Source organism: Schistocerca cancellata, chromosome 2 (genome assembly GCF_023864275.1).
Source record: "Schistocerca cancellata isolate TAMUIC-IGC-003103 chromosome 2, iqSchCanc2.1, whole genome shotgun sequence".
Taxonomy (NCBI): domain Eukaryota; kingdom Metazoa; phylum Arthropoda; class Insecta; order Orthoptera; family Acrididae; genus Schistocerca; species Schistocerca cancellata.
In genome coordinates, this window is record NC_064627.1 from 541911628 (window position 1) to 541931228 (window position 19601).

Here is a 19601-nt window from a genome sequence, read left to right on the forward strand (position 1 = left end):
GTGGGATAGTGTTAAGATAACGCCGCACGTCAGCGTGAAAGTGAGGAAGGGCGCCATCATGTATGCAAATGAAATCATTGGAATCTTCGTGGAGTTGAGGAAACAATCAATTTTGCAGCATGTCCACGTATGACATTCCTGTCACAGTTTCCTCTTCGAAAAAGAAAGATCCATACACTCTGTTAACAGAAATGGCACAAAACACATGTAGTTTCGGTGAGTCTCTTTCATGTTCGACGACGACGCTAGGATTTTGTGACCTCCAAACTGTTACATTACGGTGGTTTATTTTACCCAATAGATGAAACGTCGATTCGCCAGAAAAGATGAGTTGTTCGGAAAAAATGTCCTCTGCCGTATCCTGGAGAAGTGAAATGCAAAATTTCCATCTTCTGTTATGGTCGCCGGGACCAAGTCGCTGCAGTAACTGCAACTCGTACGGCTTCACAAGCAGGAGTCATTTCAGAACACGCCGCACCGTTGTTTGAGGAAGTTGAAGTTCCTGGTCTGCCGTCTTGTGGACTTCCGAGGACTCCATGTGAACGCTTTTCGGATGCGGTCAACATTTTCATCAGAAGCGCATTGCCGACTAGTGCTCTTCCCTTTGCACATGCAACCAACTTCCAAGAATTTTGTCTGCTAGTAACAAATCTGCTTGTGCAGAGGCGGCTTCTCAACCGACGGCGGAATGCACTTTGCATTTGAACAATGGACTGACTTCGCACACATTCCAACGCACGAAATGATTTCTGTTGTTGTGTAGTCGCCGTGTTGCTACAAACAAATAAGAGCGCTGCTGTGTCAAAACTTTTAACCTTTCTCTATCCAGTGACAAAAAAATGGTTCAAATGGCTCTGAGCACTATGGGACTTAACTGCTGAGGTCATCAGTCCCCTAGAACGTAGAACTACTTAAACCTAACTAACCTAAGGACACAACACACATCCATGGCCGAGGCAGGATCGCAGCGGTCGCGCGGTTCCAAACTGTAGCGCTTAGAACCGCTCGGCCAGTTCGGCCGGCCCTATCCAGTGACATGCGCGGTGTGTTTGTGTCTTTTACGGTTTGTCTGTAATAAACAAGAGAAATCTTGTCTTTCTAGTACACACGCGCCAGGAGAAGCCACAGACTCTTGTAGGCTTGTCAGCCCCACCTACCACCAAATAACGAGAGGGCTAACGTTTGCTGCTTGGACTTCCTACTCCTGTTGATGCACAAGGGCGTTTGCTCTTAGCGCGCCCCTCGAACAGCCTACAACTATCGACGCGACTGTAGTAACTTTGCCACAACTGGTCACTTCATGGACTGCGGTAGTGGGGAGGCGATCAAGCGTATCCCTTGTAGATCAGGAAAAACCTCACAGTTTAACGAGAGGGTCTTTTTTTACTGATGACAAAAATGAAATAAAAATGCACTATGTTATGTTAAAATTCAAGTACTATGCGATACACGTTTTGCAAAACACATTACAAACATTTAGCTTTGTATGCCTGTTTGGTGAGCTTTGGCGACTGCTGGCAGGTGCTGAACTTCATCGCGCTGCTGCTGTACCGGCTGGGCTACGATGGCATGTTCCTGGGAGTCGGTGGCACGTGGAACATCAACGAGAACAAAGACCCCAGCGCCGAGGTGTTCGCCTCCGGCATCATGGTGGGCTACCTCGTCTACACGTGCATCTCGCTCGTCGGCATGTGCCTCCACCAGCCCAAGACCATCACGGTACGCAAAGGCTTAAGTCACAGCATTGTTAACTAATCGCTACAAATGCAAAAACTTCGCGGTGCACCTCTCTCCCTTCATCAATCTTGACGCGACGCACCACGACTAACTCTGCTCTGCTATTCTCTTGCTCTCATAGTACTGCACCCGATGTTCTCGAATATATCCCCATCTTTGTCTTTCCCTGCACACTTTGTCCTCTACGCCCCTTTCTGTTACTGTGGAACTTATTCCCTGATGTACTAACACCTTAACTCTTCTTGTGGACAGTGTTTTCCATACATTACCTTCTTCGTCCATTCTACGAAGAGCCGCCTCGTTCGTTATCCATTTCACTTTCAACATTTTTCTACAGCATCATATCTCAAATGCTTCGATTCTCCTCTTTTCCGGTATTCACAGTATCCCTCATTTTCAACATCATATCTCAAGCGCTTCGATTTTCTTCATTTCCGTTATTCCCAGTACCCTTGATTCAGTACTACACAATGCTGAATTCCAAACAGACATTCTCGGAAATTTCTTCCTCAGATTAAGGCCGATGTTTGACACCAGTAGACTTCCATTGCCCGTGTCACACTGCTTTATCCTCGTTGCTTCCTCCGTCACTTGTTATTTTGCTTCCAAGCCAACAGGTGTCCTTAACTCCGTCTACTCCGTGGTTACCAATTTTGAAGTTAAGTTTATTCCTAATCTCATTTTTTACTTTCCATTGCTTCCATCTTCCTTCACTTTCTCCTAAATCCATATTCTGTACCTGCTAGAGTGTTCATTCCATTCAAGAGGTCTCTTAACTCATCCTCAAATACACTGAGGCCACCGATGACATCGCCGAATCTTATCATTGATATGCTTTCATCCTAATTTTTAATCCCACTCCTGAACTTTTCTCTCATTTTTTCATTGTTTCTTTGATGTACATGTGGAAGAGCAGGGCCGGCCGGAGTGGCCTAGCGGTTCTAGGCGTTACAGTCTGGAGCCGCGCGACCGCTACGGTCGCAGGTTCAAATCCTGCCTCGGTCATGGATGTGTGTGATGTCTGTAGGTTAGTTAGGTTTAAGTAGTTCTAAGTTCTAGAGGACTGATGACCTCAGAAGTTAAGTCCCATAGTGCTCAGAGCCATTTGAACCATTGTTTTGGAAGAGCAGGGGAGAAAGATTGCATCCCTGCCTGATCTCCTTTTGAATCCAAACATTTGCGTCTTGGTTTATCATTCTCATCGTTCCCTTTTGGTTCTTACACATACTGCATATTATCCGTTTTTCTCTACAGCTTATAGCTACTTTTGTGACAAAGTCAAACATTTTGCACCCTTTTAAGCGACAGGAAGCTTTTCCTAGGTCGGCATATCCTGTGAAGGATTTGTCCTCAGCGGACACAACAGCTGCGCTGTAAACTGGATAGACGGCATTAATATTGCATCAAAACGGTGGAATCTTTTTCACTGACAGACAGAGACTTGTAATTACAGGCTCACATCACTGACGTCAATTTATTTTAGAATAATGAAAACTTTTTATGCTCATGTCGATTGCGGAAAAACCACTATGCCTGAAAATCAGCTCGTTTCGTTCGCTTATAAGCTTAGAAGTCACCCATGTTAATGCCGTGTTCATTGACTTCGGTAGACGTTTGACACAGTTCCGGTCTGTTGCCTAGTGAACAAAGAATGAACTCAATGAATATCTGACCAGCTTTTGACACGATTCAGGACTTAAAGAGCTAATATACACTCTAAAAAGCGGCGGCACCATGAAAGAATAATCTGAATAGGACGGAAATTAGTAGGTCTGATGTAGATGTACAGACAAACAAATGATGGTTCAAAAATGGCTCTGAGCACTATGTGATTTAACTTCTGAGGTCATCATTCCCTTAGAACTTAGGACTACTTAAACTTAACTTACCTAAGGACATCACACATATCCTTGCCCGAGGCAGGATTCGAACCTGCGACCGTAGCGGTCGCGCGGTTCCAGACTGAAGCGCCTAGAACCGCTCGAACAAATTATGAAAATGTCAGAAAAACTGTATGATCTATTCAAGGGATAGAGCTTCACAAATTAAGCAAGTCAGTAACGCATTGGTCCTCCATTATGCAGGCAGGTATTCGGCTTGGATTGATTGACAGAGATGTTGAATGTCCTCCTGAGAGACAGCGTGCCTAATTCTGTCCAACTGGCGCGTTAGACAGCCAAAATGCCGAGATGGATGGATTGCCCAGGATGCCTTACCACGAAGGGCAACAAAACGAAATTTAGAATATCGTCGACGTACTGCTGTCCCACGGATGACAATTAAATAGATCTTACTGTGAATTGAAATGGCATCCCAGATCATCACTCTTAGTTGTCGGGACAAATGGTAGTCAAAGTCATGTTGATATGCCAGCGCTGTCCAGAGTGTCTACAACCAAGTCTTCTCTTATCCTTGGGGCTCAGTTGGAAGCGGGACTGATCACAGAAGACAATTCTACTCCATTCATTGAGATTCCAGGCTGCAGACGTGTCTCGAGACGCCCCTGACGGTGGTGCGATACCGACCTGACCGTCGCCCGCCATATCACGAGTGATGGTCTGAGATGCCACGTCATTTCATTTCATAGCAGGACCCCTTTGGTTGCCATCCAAGGCACCCGTACACCACAGCGGTAAGCGCACAATCTTCTACGCCTTGTTTCGTTGCCCTTTATGGCAATCCATCCTGGGATTACATTCCAACATCAAAATGCCCGTGCGCACACGGCGGGAGTTTCTACTGCTTGTCATCGTGCTTGCCAAATCTTACCTTGGCCAGCACGGGCGCCGGATCTCTCCCCAATTGAGAACGTTTAGAGTATTGTGGGCAGGGTCCTCCAACCATGTCGGGATGTTTGCGATCTACACTGGATGTTTGCGGTCTACACGCGCCAACTGGACCAACGCCAAGCCAAATAACTGCTTGCATAACGGTCAGACGTGAACGAACGCGTTACTGACTTGCTCAATTTGAGAAGCTTTTTCTCGTGAATAAATTTGCCAGCTTACCTGAAATCGTTATCATTTGTTTGTCGGTGCATGTACTTTTTTTAAGGGGTATATGCCCGTACGTCGTTCTTTAACGGTAGCTTCGGGGATACCCAGAAGAATGTCATACGTCTTTTACTGTTAACAATATATACATATAAACTGGTTTGATGAACAACGTCGAGAAATTGTGGACGTGCTCGCCAATGACGCTGTTACATATAGGAAAGTCGCAACGGAAGAAAATCGTATATTACGATCAACGCTCAAGTCAGGGACTGTCAGTCTGCCACCATCATAAATAAATACAATGTAAGCCACTAAAAAGCGAATATCTATTACTGTTCGATTACATGATTAAAGAGATCTATTACTGTTCGATTACATGATTAAAGAGATCACTACAAACAGTAAAAAAGCGTAGACATTCAGGAGTATACGTCTGGAACAACCTAGAGTGGAACAACCAACAAAATAAGTTGTAGGAAATGCAAATGCCACACAGAAATTCTCTGGAATGATGGTACGGCAATGGAGTTCATCCTTGAAAGCTGCAGCTTACAAAATCCAGTACTGACCGATTCTTAAGTGCTGCTCCATAATTTGAGCGCTTTACCGGGAAGTATTACTAGAGGAGACAGAGAATCTCCAAACGAGAGCAGTGAATTTTTTCATGGGTTCTTTTAGTAAGCGCGAGAACATAACGAAGATGTTCATCAAACTCCACTGACTTCAGCACAGACTTTGTGCGTCAGAGACAGGTCTACTGATGAAATTGCGAGGTTCGAAGAAGAGTATCGAAATATATTACCTCGTCCCATGTGTAACTAGTGAAATGCAGAAAATCAGAGAAACTGGAGTTCATACCAAGGTTTACGACAGTCGTTCTTCCCGAGCACTAGTCGAAAATGGCAAATAACGGTGGTACCCGAAATAGCCTGTGCTACAACCGTAAGGTGGCTTTCAATATCTAAATCTAGATGAAAAGATATACATAAAAATGTATACATCTGCAGTATTTACTTAAAACTTTGCACGGCTATCATAATTCCGTCAATCAGCCTGCCACACCAAGGTAAGACATTTCTCCCTCTCCAGTCTGAATTACGGCCTTGCCGCAGTGGTAACACAGGTTCCCGTCAAATCACCGAAGTTATGCACCGTCGGGCAGGGCTAGCACTAGGATAAATGACCATCCGGTCTGCCGAGCGCTGTTGGCAAGCGGGGTGCACTCAGCCCTTGTGAGGCAAACTGAGGAGCTACTTGATTGAGAAGTAGCGGCGCCGGTCTCGTAAACTGACATACGGCCGCGAGAGCGGTGTGCCTGTGGCCTGATGATGACACGGCGGCCGGTTGGTACCGTTGGGCCTTCATGGCCTGTTCCGGTGGGTTTATTAGTGTGAATTACGAGTCAAAACAAAACACCTGATGAAAATGTCGAGTTGTGGCGTCGAAAGATCCTGTTGTGAACACGCGGACCACCAGCAGAACATCCGATCTCAACGACATGGCAACGAATCGCCGGGAAAGATAACATATTACAAAATCATCTGTGACCATAAGTACCACCACTGTAATAGCCTTAGGACAAATCTTAAAAGAACGAAGTTGACTAATGTGCATGTGAATAGGTGCTAAGCGAAAAGAAAAGAATGACACTCGTTTTGAACGATGAAGATGACGCCGTACAACGTACAAAAAAATTCTGAAATTTTCAACTGTATGAAGTACCAGGCCATTGCTGCATCCATTAATCCGTAGTCGCTTCTTCATATAACTGCACAGCTCTTTTTGCATTCATATAGGCGCACTAAATGGACTACGACTACGTGTTCAAACTGCACATTGAGCATGGAGTTGTCTCATTGTGAAATTGCGCCTGATAGTTGGCTGGAAGTGAGAAGATCGTGTTATGCCTCGTGTAAGGAGGACAAACGTCTATCAGTATGTGCTGGAATTCGACAGCCGCAATATCGTGGCCTATTGAGACAGCTGTTTACTGTCCAATGATACTGCTACTCAGGTTGGTCCAGATACCACGACAGTCATCCGAAAATGGAGTCATTGAGTTCAGATGCGCCACATTCAACGTCATGAAGCATCTTAACGGTCCCACATGACTAGCGCCCAATAGGAGATACATACTGTTGACTCGACTACCCGAGATTGTACAGGCACGTGACGTACCACAACATTGTGACGATGTCTGAAACACTATGGACTGTCCGAACAGCGTCTTTTCAGACAAATCCTGGTTCTACATACAGCGTTACGATGTACATATCCCTGCATGGAGAACAAATATCTCCAGATTGTATTCTTTATCACCATGTAGATGCAGTACCTGACGTCATGGTACAGGTGCCATTGGGTAGACAACACATTCACCTGGTTCACATACTTGGTAATTTGGACAACAGAAGTTACATATCTGACGTGTTAACGCCAGTGGGTGTGCGCTGTCTTCGAAATCTCTATGATGTTATATTTCAATAAGATAATGCAAGACTGCATTTCGCCCATGCTGTTCTGAGCTAGCTCAATACGGAGGGTATTCGACTGTTACCTTTTCAGAACGTTCTCTTGACCTCTCATTCACTGAAAACAACTTTTCCTGCGTATACCAAGAGACTGGTTCGCCACCACTCGCCAATTCTCTAATGAACTCTGGCAAAGAATTGAATCAGCATCGAATGGCGTAGCCATATCTGTCATCCTAGTTTAGTCTGACTCAATGACTATCTGACAGTCATTGATCCCTACAAATTTAACCATGCATTCATCCTATTATACAGGGTTATTCGTACGTCTGGGGTTTCAGAAGATGACTGTGCAAAAAAGGCAAGAATACAGAAAAGGCACACTTCAGTGACATGGGTATCTCTCAAAGTTTTAAACTCTCATTACAGATGCTCAATATGGTAACCGTTTGAGATGCAGCAAATGTCGACAGACATGTGGAATTCATACACACAAATTGTGTGGGATGGTACGTCAACAGCCTACTTTGCAAATCTGTTCATTGGGTTGTAATACAGCGCATGTTTTCTGACACACCAGCCCCTTAGTCCAATGTTGGCATGGCGCTTATTACGAATCAAAACTTGGAGAGATACTCTATGGACTGACATCTGCCATTTTTCTGCATATCTTGTAATTTCTGTACAGTCAGCTTATGAAACCCTACAGATACTTTTGAATAACCCTGTACTTTATATGTAGAATAGGTAAATGTATTTGCTATTTGTCCTTGCATTGTAGTTTTAATGGTCAGCTATGCATACATAGAGTGTGATTCAGCTGCCCCCACACCTGCGTTATATGCGACCTGCAAGACATTCTAATATCACATGTAAGATTACCATTTCTGTCACTTGCTGTGCACACACTATTAGTGCTACAGAAAAAAGAACAGGACTCTTTTTTAGGAAATTTAATGTAGTTAAATTTTGTACCGGGGTACGTTCTCACTAGAGGCTTTAGTTTCAGAATTATTCAAGAAAAACGTACAAAAGTGAACTTCAAACACTTTTTTTTTTCAATAACTTGAACACCATGGTCTCCAGTGAAAACGTATCACAGTACAAGATTTAACTACATTAAATTTCCCACAAAAAAATCATGGACTTTTTTCTGTAGGAAAAATAATTTGCGCATAGCGAGGGAGTGTGTATGAAAAACCCACATGTAGTTTTCGAAGGCGTTGCGGGTTGCATAAAAGCGACCGTTAGGGGCAGCTGACTCAACCTGTACAACGCTCGAGCAGTTGAGGCGCTAAGCCGTGCTTGTGTCTGTTCCGGCAGGACGTGATCATGAACTTCATCGGGCTTTTCGTGTGGATGGCGGTGGGCGCGATCGCGATCCACTACTGGATGGGCTACCAGAGCGAGTACAAGTACATCCACATGAGCACCGAGAAGCAGAAGGGGCTGGCGGTGGGCGCGCTCTGCGTGCTCTCGGGCACCGCCTATCTGCTCGACACCGTCGTCTCCTTCCTCTCCTATGCCGCCGCCAAGAACAAGTACTGAGCCAGCCTGTCCACTTCCTCACAGGCTCAGCACCATCACTGCTGGGTTCGCCGCGGGAGTTGTTAAACTCTCGGGTTTCTTCTGCGAGCTCGGGTGTTACAATAAAGTGAAATGTCCTGTGATCATCGCTCACGCGACTGACTCTCGTTTACCATCTTGGTTGGCAAGCACAGTTCGTACGGTTTACAATAAGAACTCAGAGAATTCAATCGCTCATCTCTTCAAGACAGAAGTAACTTATGCAAGCCATTTCATCTTCCACAAATGAGTAATTTCAATTTTTTTTAGCATTACTGATACCTGCTTCTTTGTGTCATTTTTATGTAGAAATGTAACTGTTATGTAGATATAGTACGTGTAAAGTAAAATACCAGAATATTTTATAAATAAAGTGACGTACCTCCAAAATTTTAATAACTTGCTGGCCATCCTTATCCGCAATAAGCAGATCTTTCAGGTGTGTCGAAAGAAACTGAAGATTACTCTACTTTTTGTGTTGGACAATTTTTTGCAGCCTTTATCCTGTCTTGTAGGAATCGGTCATTTCCGTGGTGGCCAGTGAACGCTACCCCAAAATATCTCTGGCAGTATTTCCACCTCGACACTCCTACCACAAAACACCACGAAGGAAATTAAGCAGGAGTGAGCTGTTCATACGGATTTTCGGGATTCATTTGAAAAAAAGTTGATCATAGTCGTCCTAGACAGATAGTGGTGAAGGATGGGAAAAGAAATTAATCACACGTATAATCACCAAACGTGACTCATCTTCACGTAGTGTGTCTGCATTGCTCCCAGTGTGTTCCACGAATTTTTCTAATCATGCTGTTTCCGTTACGGCTTATACAACTGTTCAGCAATAACATTCAGTGTGTGTGTGTGTGTGTGTGTGTGTGTGTGTGTGTGAGTGTTTTACTTTGGCAGGCACTTTTTCTACGCACTGGACCAGCGACGGCGTGCTGAGTGGGCCGTCTTCAATAGAGAGGCACATTCAGAACGTGAACCTAAGGAACTGTGACAGGCACCATTCTCGAAGTTACCGAGTTCGCTAATAGACTATTAACCGTAGCTCAGTAGTGTGCGACTGTTTTTTGATCTACAGCTGTTACAATGTGACGAGGGTAATGTTATTCTTGCGCTCCGCTGCAGAACGTTGGGTACGAGATCTCGTACAATAGAATCAAAACTGATGCTGCAAATCTGTTCTGTTACGAGTGTTCCCGTTCAAAGTAGAGCACATTCGAGTCCAAGCAACCGTGCATTTGTTCCTTTCCCCGCTCAAAACAAGGTCAGTGATTATGTCAAGCGTAGTCACTGAAGAGCCATCAGCCTATATGAAAATTCGACAGTAAGGAGTAATATATCTCGGACTGCACAGGCACCATGTGTGGGAATAATGTTACATTACGCTTCTGGGGAACCAGTGGATGCAAGGAGGTTGTACGGACTGAAGGTCTGGTAGCGGACTAAGTAGTTTGGCCCGAAGTACGAGATGATTACTATTTTGTTGTAATGGCTTTAACTGACACAGCTACTTCCACGGTGATGTCCGAATTGTAGCACTACAGCAGGTGGACTTGTAAACACATGCCAGGCACATTGCCCTGGTTGGCAGCAATGGAAGTCATCCCAGCAGAGACAAAAGACAGGTCGAGCCAACTGCAGTTGTCCACTGTGTGCGTGTGTGTGTGTGTGTGTGTGTGTGTGTGTGTGTGTGTGTTTGTGTGTGTGTGTGTGTATGTGTGTGTAATCACGCTGCATCTGGATAGTTTATCTATATCTAACGACATGCTTTAATGTCGTCTGAAATTAATACATCAGTTGTTCCTTTAGCTTAGTCCAAGGGCCCCAAAAATAAAACGCAAAATAGAACGCAATAGTAGCATCAGTTTGTACAATTAAACCATTACACTACTGCCGTGAATCAGCACTTCATCCAAACATTTCAAACCAGTAGTTATGACGAAATCCTATTTACGAACTGCAGAAAACAAAAACACAAAAGATCACATTCTAGTTAAAGTGCACTCAACACACGTAAACTCTTCTAACAGCGTAGAATGTAAACTTGCGGCACTTGGAGGAAATGAAAAGACCAGGAGGGAACATAATTTGCAGATACACATTGAACCTTCAGTAAGCATCATGCAAAGAGATAATGACTGGTAAACAAAAAAGGAAAGGTGTAATTGCATACGAGCAGCTGATTATCGCAAGCTCCATCCTCAAAAACAACACAAACCTTTGCAGTCTTTCTGCCAAGCCATAATAGAAGATAGACGTCTATCTGTAACTGTTGTTGGAAAACATTTACAAAATATACAATACAGTAAGACTATCTAAGCCGAGCAGTGAGAGTAGGGTACCGCACATGTGGCCAACATGAAACAGAAATAGGCACATGATGCTAGTATAACACTGTTAGTACATTTTGCTCGAAGATGTAAACTTTCTTATTCCACGTGACCACTTTCTTTTTACATATTTATTTATTATTGGTAGAAGCAGTGCTGAACTGTTGCTGCTACAAATGAAATTCGCAATTCATCGAGGCAGGAAAAGTTACTTTCTATAGGTAGATAAATCCCACAAAGCTCTATAATCACACTAATAAGAGACGTTTTGTGTGGTTATTCATAGCGAGGCACAGTGCAATTCAGGCATCATATCTTCGCGTTGATTTATGTTACTATATGGCCACGTATAAGAAGAGTCGTCGAACATACGCACAAAACTACAGGCCCTTATATCTGATGTCGGTCTCTTGTAGAATTTTGGAAAGTGTTTTACAATCGCGTACTATGACATTTGTGGAGACCGAAAATGTCCTCTGTGGGAATCATTACGGGTTCCGAAAACAACTGTAATATGAAATCCAGCTCGCTCCGTTCGTACACGAGACCCAGAAAGTAGTCAGTAACGGCACCCAGGGGGCCGCGGAAGGCATCCGATACAGTTCCCAACTGCCGCCTAGTGAACAAAATACGGGAGTGCAGAATATCAGACCAGCGATGTGATTGGATTGAAGAGTTTTAGCAAACAGAATAAAGCATGTCAGTCTCAAGGAAGAGAGGAGTTAAGACGTAAAAATAACTTCGGGCGTACCCAAAGGGAGTATTATAGGACCATTACTTTTCACAATGTATGAATATATATAAATGATTTAGTAGATAATGTCGAAAGTTCCTTGAGACTTCCCGCGGATGATGCTGTCGCATACAGAAAAGTAGCAACGCTAGAACACTGTAGCGAAATGCAGGAAACCAGAAGACGATTGACCCTTGGTACATGGAGTGGCCATTGACTCTTAACATACACAAAGGTAACGTACTGCGAGTACATTAACAAAAAGACCCGTTGTTGTACGACCACACGTTTGCACATCAATCACTAGAAGCAGTTATTTCAATAAAGTATCTATGAGTATGGGTACGGAGCGATTTGAAATGGAACGACTACAAAGAATTAACCGCGAGTAACACAGATGTCAGACCGAAATTCTTCGAAAGAATCCTCTGTAAATGTAGTCCACCCGCAATGTAGGTAGCTTAAGAAAACCCTTGTTCGATCAGTACTTGCACACTGCTCGTGAGTTTGGAATCTGTACTTTTATAGGACTGATAGACGAAATACAGAAGATCCAAAGCAGCGCAGAGGTTTCGTTACGGGTTCATTTATTAAGCGCGAAATCGTCTCGAAGACGCTCAGCCTAACGCCAGCAGCAAACGCTACTTGAGAGACGTTCTGCATCACCTTATGGCCTACTGTTAAAATTCCGAGAGCGTACGTTCCTAGAAGCGTCAACCAACATATTGCGCGCTCCTATGTATATCTCGCGAAACGTCCATGGCGGTAAAATTGGAGAAATTCGAGCTCACATGAAGGCCTACCAGCTATAGCTCTTCCCGCAAACCATTCGCGACTAAAACAGGAAAACAGAGCAAGACAGCGGTAAACAAGGTGCGCTCCGCCACACACCGAAAGCTTGTTTTCGGAGTATAAATGTAGATGTAGCAGGCAAGTGCTAGGCAAATTCTGTAGTGCGCCACCAGTCAGTTTGCTGAATGTATACATATTTCGAGCAATTTTCGCTTGCACATAACATTTATATCTGACAATCCCAGTCAAAAGTCCAGATTATACAGATCTCCACAACATTGTTCTTGTTTTGAAGTAGTCACAATACTAAACAACAGTACCTATATCGATGGTTTCCCTAAAGATGTAGGAAGATTAAACGTATCAAAATAAATAGCAAGCAAGAAACGTAAGAATTTGCTCGGCGTCGTATTTCCAAATTCGATGTTTTTCGCGTAACTTTCACTTTGGCGTAGTAGGAAGCAATTTTACAATGCCATCGCAGAATACTTTATTAAAAAAAATCAGCGCAAATACGATCAAGCGTAATACAAAAACTAAAAACAGCCATGTCGATCCCTTCTTTTTCTGTAACGAAATATTATCGACACTTAACCTTTAAGACTTGTCGCAAACAAGCGAAATACCTTTGCATTTACCTCCGAAAATCTTTAAGCCAAAGTCATTGCAAAAGACGGATGCAAATTACTGAGGTATGAAAGGCATACACGATAGTTTTGAGGGATGTAATGATGTTAAAAATGTGCAGGTCGGTTACGGGCAATTCGTGTGCCTCATTATAATCACGTACTGTTGTAGTTGTATGTTGACTACAAAAATTTGCATTCTGTGCATCTGAATACCCATTCCATAGACATACCTACTCTTTGAGTTCGTATAATAATCGATGCTACCAAACAGTTGAGAGTGTAACCGAGCTGGTGAATTAATTCGAAGATCTGCAGTGTTCTTATACGTGTGTTGACATCACTCTTCTGTCCTTTTGACATTCAACAAATTATTTAATCTCACAAGTAAGCCAGGAGCTTGCGAACTCTACGTGCAGTTAATCTTAATTCACTGAACAGCAGCTTGCTGTTCTTCAAAAAATGTAAAATAAAGGGCCGGCCGGTGTGGTCGTGCGGTTAAAGGCGCTTCAGTCTGGAACCGCGTGACCGCTACGGTCGCAGGTTCGAATCCTGCCTCGGGCATGGATGTGTGTGATGTCCTTAGGTTAGGTAGGTTTAATTAGTTCTAAGTTCTAGGCGACTGATGACCTCAGAAGTTAAATCGCATAGTGCTCAGAGCCATTTTTTGTAAAATAAAGGTCCCAGGTTCGCATCCTGCCTCGGGCATGGATGTGTGTGATGTCCTTAGGTTAGTTAGGTTTAAGTAGTTCTAAGTTCTAGGGGACTGATGACCTCAGAAGTTAAGTCCCATAGTGCTCAGAGCCATTTGAACAAAATTTGTAAAATAAAAATGCTATGCTCTTAACTAAACCCATCACAGAAGGTAATTTCACTGAGGTTTATGATGAAAAACAAACAACACCAATCCCAGATGTCGATAAATTACTTTTTATATGACAAAATATTTAAGACATACTAATTATCTCTGTTGCCTGGTTATTTTGATGCAATTATTGTCTTCGCCACGTTAGTGGCGCTTAAATGTGGGAATGATAACTCGAAAGCACCATGCCTACTGACATATCTTTGCGAGTACTCAGCATATGGCGAGCGTCCAAACATCGAAATATTTCTAAAGGCAAAATCGGTCACGTTTAGTATGAAGTCAATGGCTAGAAAACACAGTATATTTCAACAGTTTACAGGCAAGGTTTCGTTGGTTCATAGCTGAAGCTTCATATACAGTAGTTGGTTAGTCATCAACGCGAGACTTGCAGTACACGAAGGTACACGAAGCTAGGTATATAATTGGATCGAACAAGAGGTGAACGAGTAAGCTTTTGTCGACCGTCTCAGTCTAGCGTTGTATTGTCGTTAGGGATAATGGGTTACCCAAGAGGTCGGCTACCACGTACTTTTTAATACAGCAATGTTATCTAGGTTCAAAGACGACAGCTGTTGTACTTCGAGCTCTCGTCTTCTTGCAGTCTGCAGGAGACCGTTAAAGATAAGGCAGTTACAAATGAAGCCTAATAAGATTTCCGCTGGTCAATATGTCTTCTTGTTACCGTGTTTCATGCTTCCCTGGAGCCTTCTTTCTTCTCTTAGACATTCTATCGTTCTAAGGCAGTGGTCCCATCCTGGGTAATTACACCCTAAGGCGTAAAATGAAATTTTCACAGGAGTAAAAACAAAAACATTAGACTCTGTTTCAGTCACTAAACTAAAGCATTTTTCAAGGTCGTGCTATTATCATTATTTTGTAAGATTGTAATATGGATTACATAAGTTGCAATTTTTTTTCAAATACAACTAACATGTGTACTAGCATTAAGGCGTGACACACAGTGTGATGGAATTACACCTTATGAAATGAATGTATGAAGATCTTGTTCCTCGCATAATCCACCAACTAGACATATACTTAATACTTTGTACCATGCATCTATGGCAGTGAAATTGAGACATACACACTAAATACGCTTAAATATTTCATGCAAATGTCTTCTCCGAGTTGCAGATAGTTTCCTCAAAGAACCAGAAATTTATTCATATTCACTTCGCATTAGATACACGAACTAATCGTCAGCACAACATAACAATAACTATGTCATGGCTATTTCATTGCTGTAGAGCCTACACAGTATTATATTATTATTGTTATCATCATTATTAGTGGTAGTAGTCATAGTCTTCTAGTTTTGCAGCCCAGAAGCAAGGAGTGCAGGAATCTAAAGATAAACGAACAGTAATTATACTACGCACTTTATAACTTAAGTGATGTTAAACTAAAGTGGAGGGTGTGGGTGAAGCAAGTGTCATTAGGGAGAGGAGTGTTTCAAAGGAAGCATGTTTCGTAACAAGTGTCTACTCTCACTGCACACACGATGCACTGAGAGTTGGTTCATTGTTCTGTAAAAGTAAGCCTTACAGCAGTAATCAGTATCAATGGTGTCATTGACTCATTAGTTGGTGGATTAATAAAACACATATAAAAAGTAAACACCATTTACCTTCCGTCATTTAAAAATAAAAGTGTTCAAAGGATTTTTTTTTTTCATTCTACAGTTTAGAAGGCACTAATGTTAATGATGTCAGAGTGGGGTTATTAACCAATATCTGATTGTTCTCAAGGATAATGGCCTCATAGAATTTGAGCAACACTTTTCTAAGAGGACTTTTATTACACCCGCAGACATGAGGCAGATTCAACATTCTGCTTTGTTGAATAAACTTAAAAGATCAATATATAAGAATCTGCACAGCCAGTTACATCTACGTAATGCTAGTTTCATGCAACAGTTATCTGCATTGCAGCTGGTTTTCGACTTTTTAAGTCAGCTGCGCTATTTCGGGAATTACCTTAACGAACATTCTGTCTCTTCAATGAGAATACATCCCACAAAAACGAAATCGAAATCTGCTTCCACTACTCAATATGAGCGTGATATCGGCGTTATTACTTCGACGTGTTACCGCAACGTCACACATGGTGGGTCCGTCTACAGCCAGAGATAAGCACGCGTCACTCCACAGTGGCCAACGTGAAACCCAGTCCTTCAACCAAAGTTGAAATGAAATGGCTCTCCCGTATACCTCCGCATGCACTCCAATAAAGATGATCTCGTTTACATCATCACTAGGTCAAAATACGGCGGAAGGCGAAAATCTGCCCCACTGTCTGAAATACACGTTCCTCAAATTTACGAGAGCCATACTGTCAGCCATGAGCAACCCACTGTTAAAAACCCAATTCCAAAAATGCAACGAAAACGATTGGAGGATCGTAATCTACAACTTTACACCACATTTTGCCATATTACGAGGTCATTAACGTCTAACTCGTGACCACAGGTAGTGCTTCCAAAATGGCCGATATCAATGTTTCGTTTCGACGGCCCGCATCTCGTGGTCGTGCGGTAGCGTTCTCGCTTCCCACGCCCGGGTTCCCGGGTTCGATTCCCGGCGGGGTCAGGGATTTTCTCTGCCTCGAGATGGCTGGGTGTTGTGTGCTGTCCTTAGGTTAGTTAGGTTTAAGTAATTCTAAGTTCTAGGGGACTGATGACCTAAGATGTTAAGTCCCATAGTGCTCAGAGCCATTTGAACCTTTTTTTTTTTTTCGTTTCGACGGCGTGCAATAATTGAATTCCTTCTAAAAGGTAGAAAATGGCCTGCTGAAATACACCTCCGCCTTCAACGTGCCTATGGAGATGTCTGCATCGATGCCAACAGCATTACGAGATGTGTGAAACATTTCAAAGATGGATACACGAGGTATCCATGATAAGCCTCGTAGTAGTCGCCATCTGAGTCCATAGAACGCTTCAAGGAAAGAATCTGGTTGGTTTTCTTGAACCTGAAAGACAACCATAAATGGTGCCTGCTATATCCAGGCACTTTCTAAGCTCCGTCATGCACTGTGCGATAAACTCCATGGGAAAGAGATCATCCTGCAACTGTGAAGAAGCTCAGGGCATTTAGGTGGGTAACTCTGCCACATCCTCCCTGTAGTTCCAACTTGGTGCCCTTCGACTAGCATCTTCTCGGTTCTCTTAAAGAAGAGATGCGACGCCAGGACTACAAGGCCATGGGGGACGTTTGGCAAGCACTGCGTCAGTATCGGTGGGAAAAATGTGTGCAACGGCACGGAGACTATGTTAAAAAGTGACAGACAGTATGTAGATTAAAATAATGTACTTCTTTAGTCTAAAAAATTAAAATCAAAAATTTTAAAAATTGTTGACCATTACTTTTAGTATGGCCAACGTACGTCAATCTTTCTGTAGGAGGTCGGTCGCTTTTCGTTGGATATCTTCCCTTACAGCTCACAGTGCATTTCCGAAACACATTTATACGGGCAACACTGCTAGACTGCAACCACAGCAGCATGTGTCTGAATTTATTTGACCTCTTCCTTCTGGCAGACTTAATGAGAAATGTAAACAACCTCACTCGTGATCCTTCTGCTGACTGCTACCATTCCTAAAGATTCCTCTTCAGAACGAAGGCAACCATATCGTACATCAACAAGTCGAAAGATATTAACCTAAAATTCATCTATAGGTGACAAAAAAAGTCAAGACCAAGAACAAGCTGGGTGTTGTGTGATGTCCTTAAGTTATTTAGGTTTAAGTAGTTCTAAGTTCTAGGGTACTGATGACCATAGATGTTAAGTTCCATAGTGCTCAGAGCCATTTTTGAACAAAGAACAAGAAGAGGAAACGTTACGAACTGACAGAGCTCATGTGATTTTATTTCAGTGATTACAAAACTGAATCACATTTGCATTGAGGCTGACAGTATGAGCCCACGTATCACTACGACGTTACACCCTTTCTGGTCTGGATACATGAAGTGATTCGGTTGGGAAGAGTTTCATAGAACCATTGTATCCTCTCCTGAGGCAGGCTGGCCTACAACTATTTTAAACGGTCCTTGACATCCTGGGTAAAGGGACAGAGACAAAGCTGGTTCCTCACGTTTTCTATCTGAAACACACCTGGAGATCTCGCAGGACACAGTAGTAGCTCTACATTTCGCAGGCAGTTCATAGAGCCACATGTCGTATGTGAACGAACAGTGTCGTGCTGAAAATTGGCGCCACGATACTGTCGCATCAGTCCGTGACGTGCCATAGTGTCATCAGAGTTCGTTCCCAGCTGTGACCCGAAGTCATACCCGATGGCTCCTCACTCAATGTCCAAAGGAGTAACACTTCCGTGCCTATCCAAAGCAGTGGAGGAATGGGAACACTCTCCCGATCGCCTTCAATGGTCATACTTGGTAGTGCAAACCAGCGATTCACAGCCGAATATGAGGTCATTCATCAACAGTCCATGCTTCTCGGACACATCAACTCTAGAGACTCAGCCGTTTGTGTTGTGATAACGGCAGCCTATGCAAGGGACGGTGATTTTCTAGTCTGGTTCCTGCCCCTCACAAACCTTGATATTGCAAGACTCGACCTGTCGGCTAAACGGAGTCTCTTTCAAACGCTGTCTCACACGAGTACACGGCATCTCCGTGTCCTTCACAGTGATCGTGTAACATCTGCCATTGTTATTGCCCCGTATATATCCCACCTGGCCTGCGGACAGCACTACACACGAACAGCAGTAACGCTCTCTGGTGGGCGTTCACTTGTCACAGAGAACTGCAACTGTTATCGTTCAAATACCCGCCGATAGTGTGGACACGTACGTTGACAATGGCTATGTCTTCTGGTTGCTTCACCTGCGAGATCGCTTCTACATAAATATTTTTCTTTTTCTCCTACATAAGAGAGGCAACGGCCTTGCCGCAGTGGATACATCGGTTCCCATCAGATCACCGACGTTAAGCGCTGTCGGGCGTGACCGGTACTTGGATGGGCGACCATCCGGGCCGCCATGCGCTGTTGCCATTTTTCGGGGCGCACTCAGCCTCGTGATGCCAATTGAGGAGCTACTCGACCTAATAGTAGCGGCTCTGGTCAAAGAAGCCCATCATTACGACCGGGAGAGCGGTGTGCTGACCACACGCCCCTCCTATCCGCATCCTCATCTGAGGATGACAAGGCGGTCGGATGGTCCCGTTGGGCCACTTACGGCCTGAAGATGGAGTGCTACATTCGAGAAGGAAGGTTTTAATCTGCATATTGGTTCAAAAGAAAAATTCTTGTTACACTTTGAATGTAAATGTGATTCCGTTTATTTTCAGTTATTTTCTACTGTTATCTTTTCTGTGGTCAAATATGTATGTCAATAAGTTGTGCCTACGCCGTTTCGTATGAAGACGGCGAGTGATGGTGCAATTTCTGAAACTGTAGCTAGTACGGCGTCTCCTCTTTCGAAATACCAGGTGATCAGAAAGTCAGTATAAAT

At 43.4% G+C, this 19601-nt stretch overlaps 1 protein-coding gene and 1 pseudogene across 1 annotated transcript in view; both read left to right on the plus strand.

The window, feature by feature from the left end:
• LOC126162101 (protein snakeskin-like) overlaps positions 1–9120 on the plus strand; it is a 52094-nt gene extending 42974 nt beyond the window's left edge. The window contains exons 2-3 of the mRNA XM_049918376.1: positions 1522–1719; positions 8528–9120. Of these exons, the coding sequence (XP_049774333.1) occupies positions 1522–1719; positions 8528–8752 (423 nt within the window). The 3' untranslated portion in view covers positions 8753–9120. The remainder of the gene's footprint in view (positions 1–1521; positions 1720–8527) is intronic.
• A 9903-nt stretch (positions 9121–19023) lies between these two features.
• On the plus strand, positions 19024–19141 carry LOC126164304 (5S ribosomal RNA; annotated as a pseudogene).
• The last annotated feature ends 460 nt before the right edge of the window (positions 19142–19601 follow it).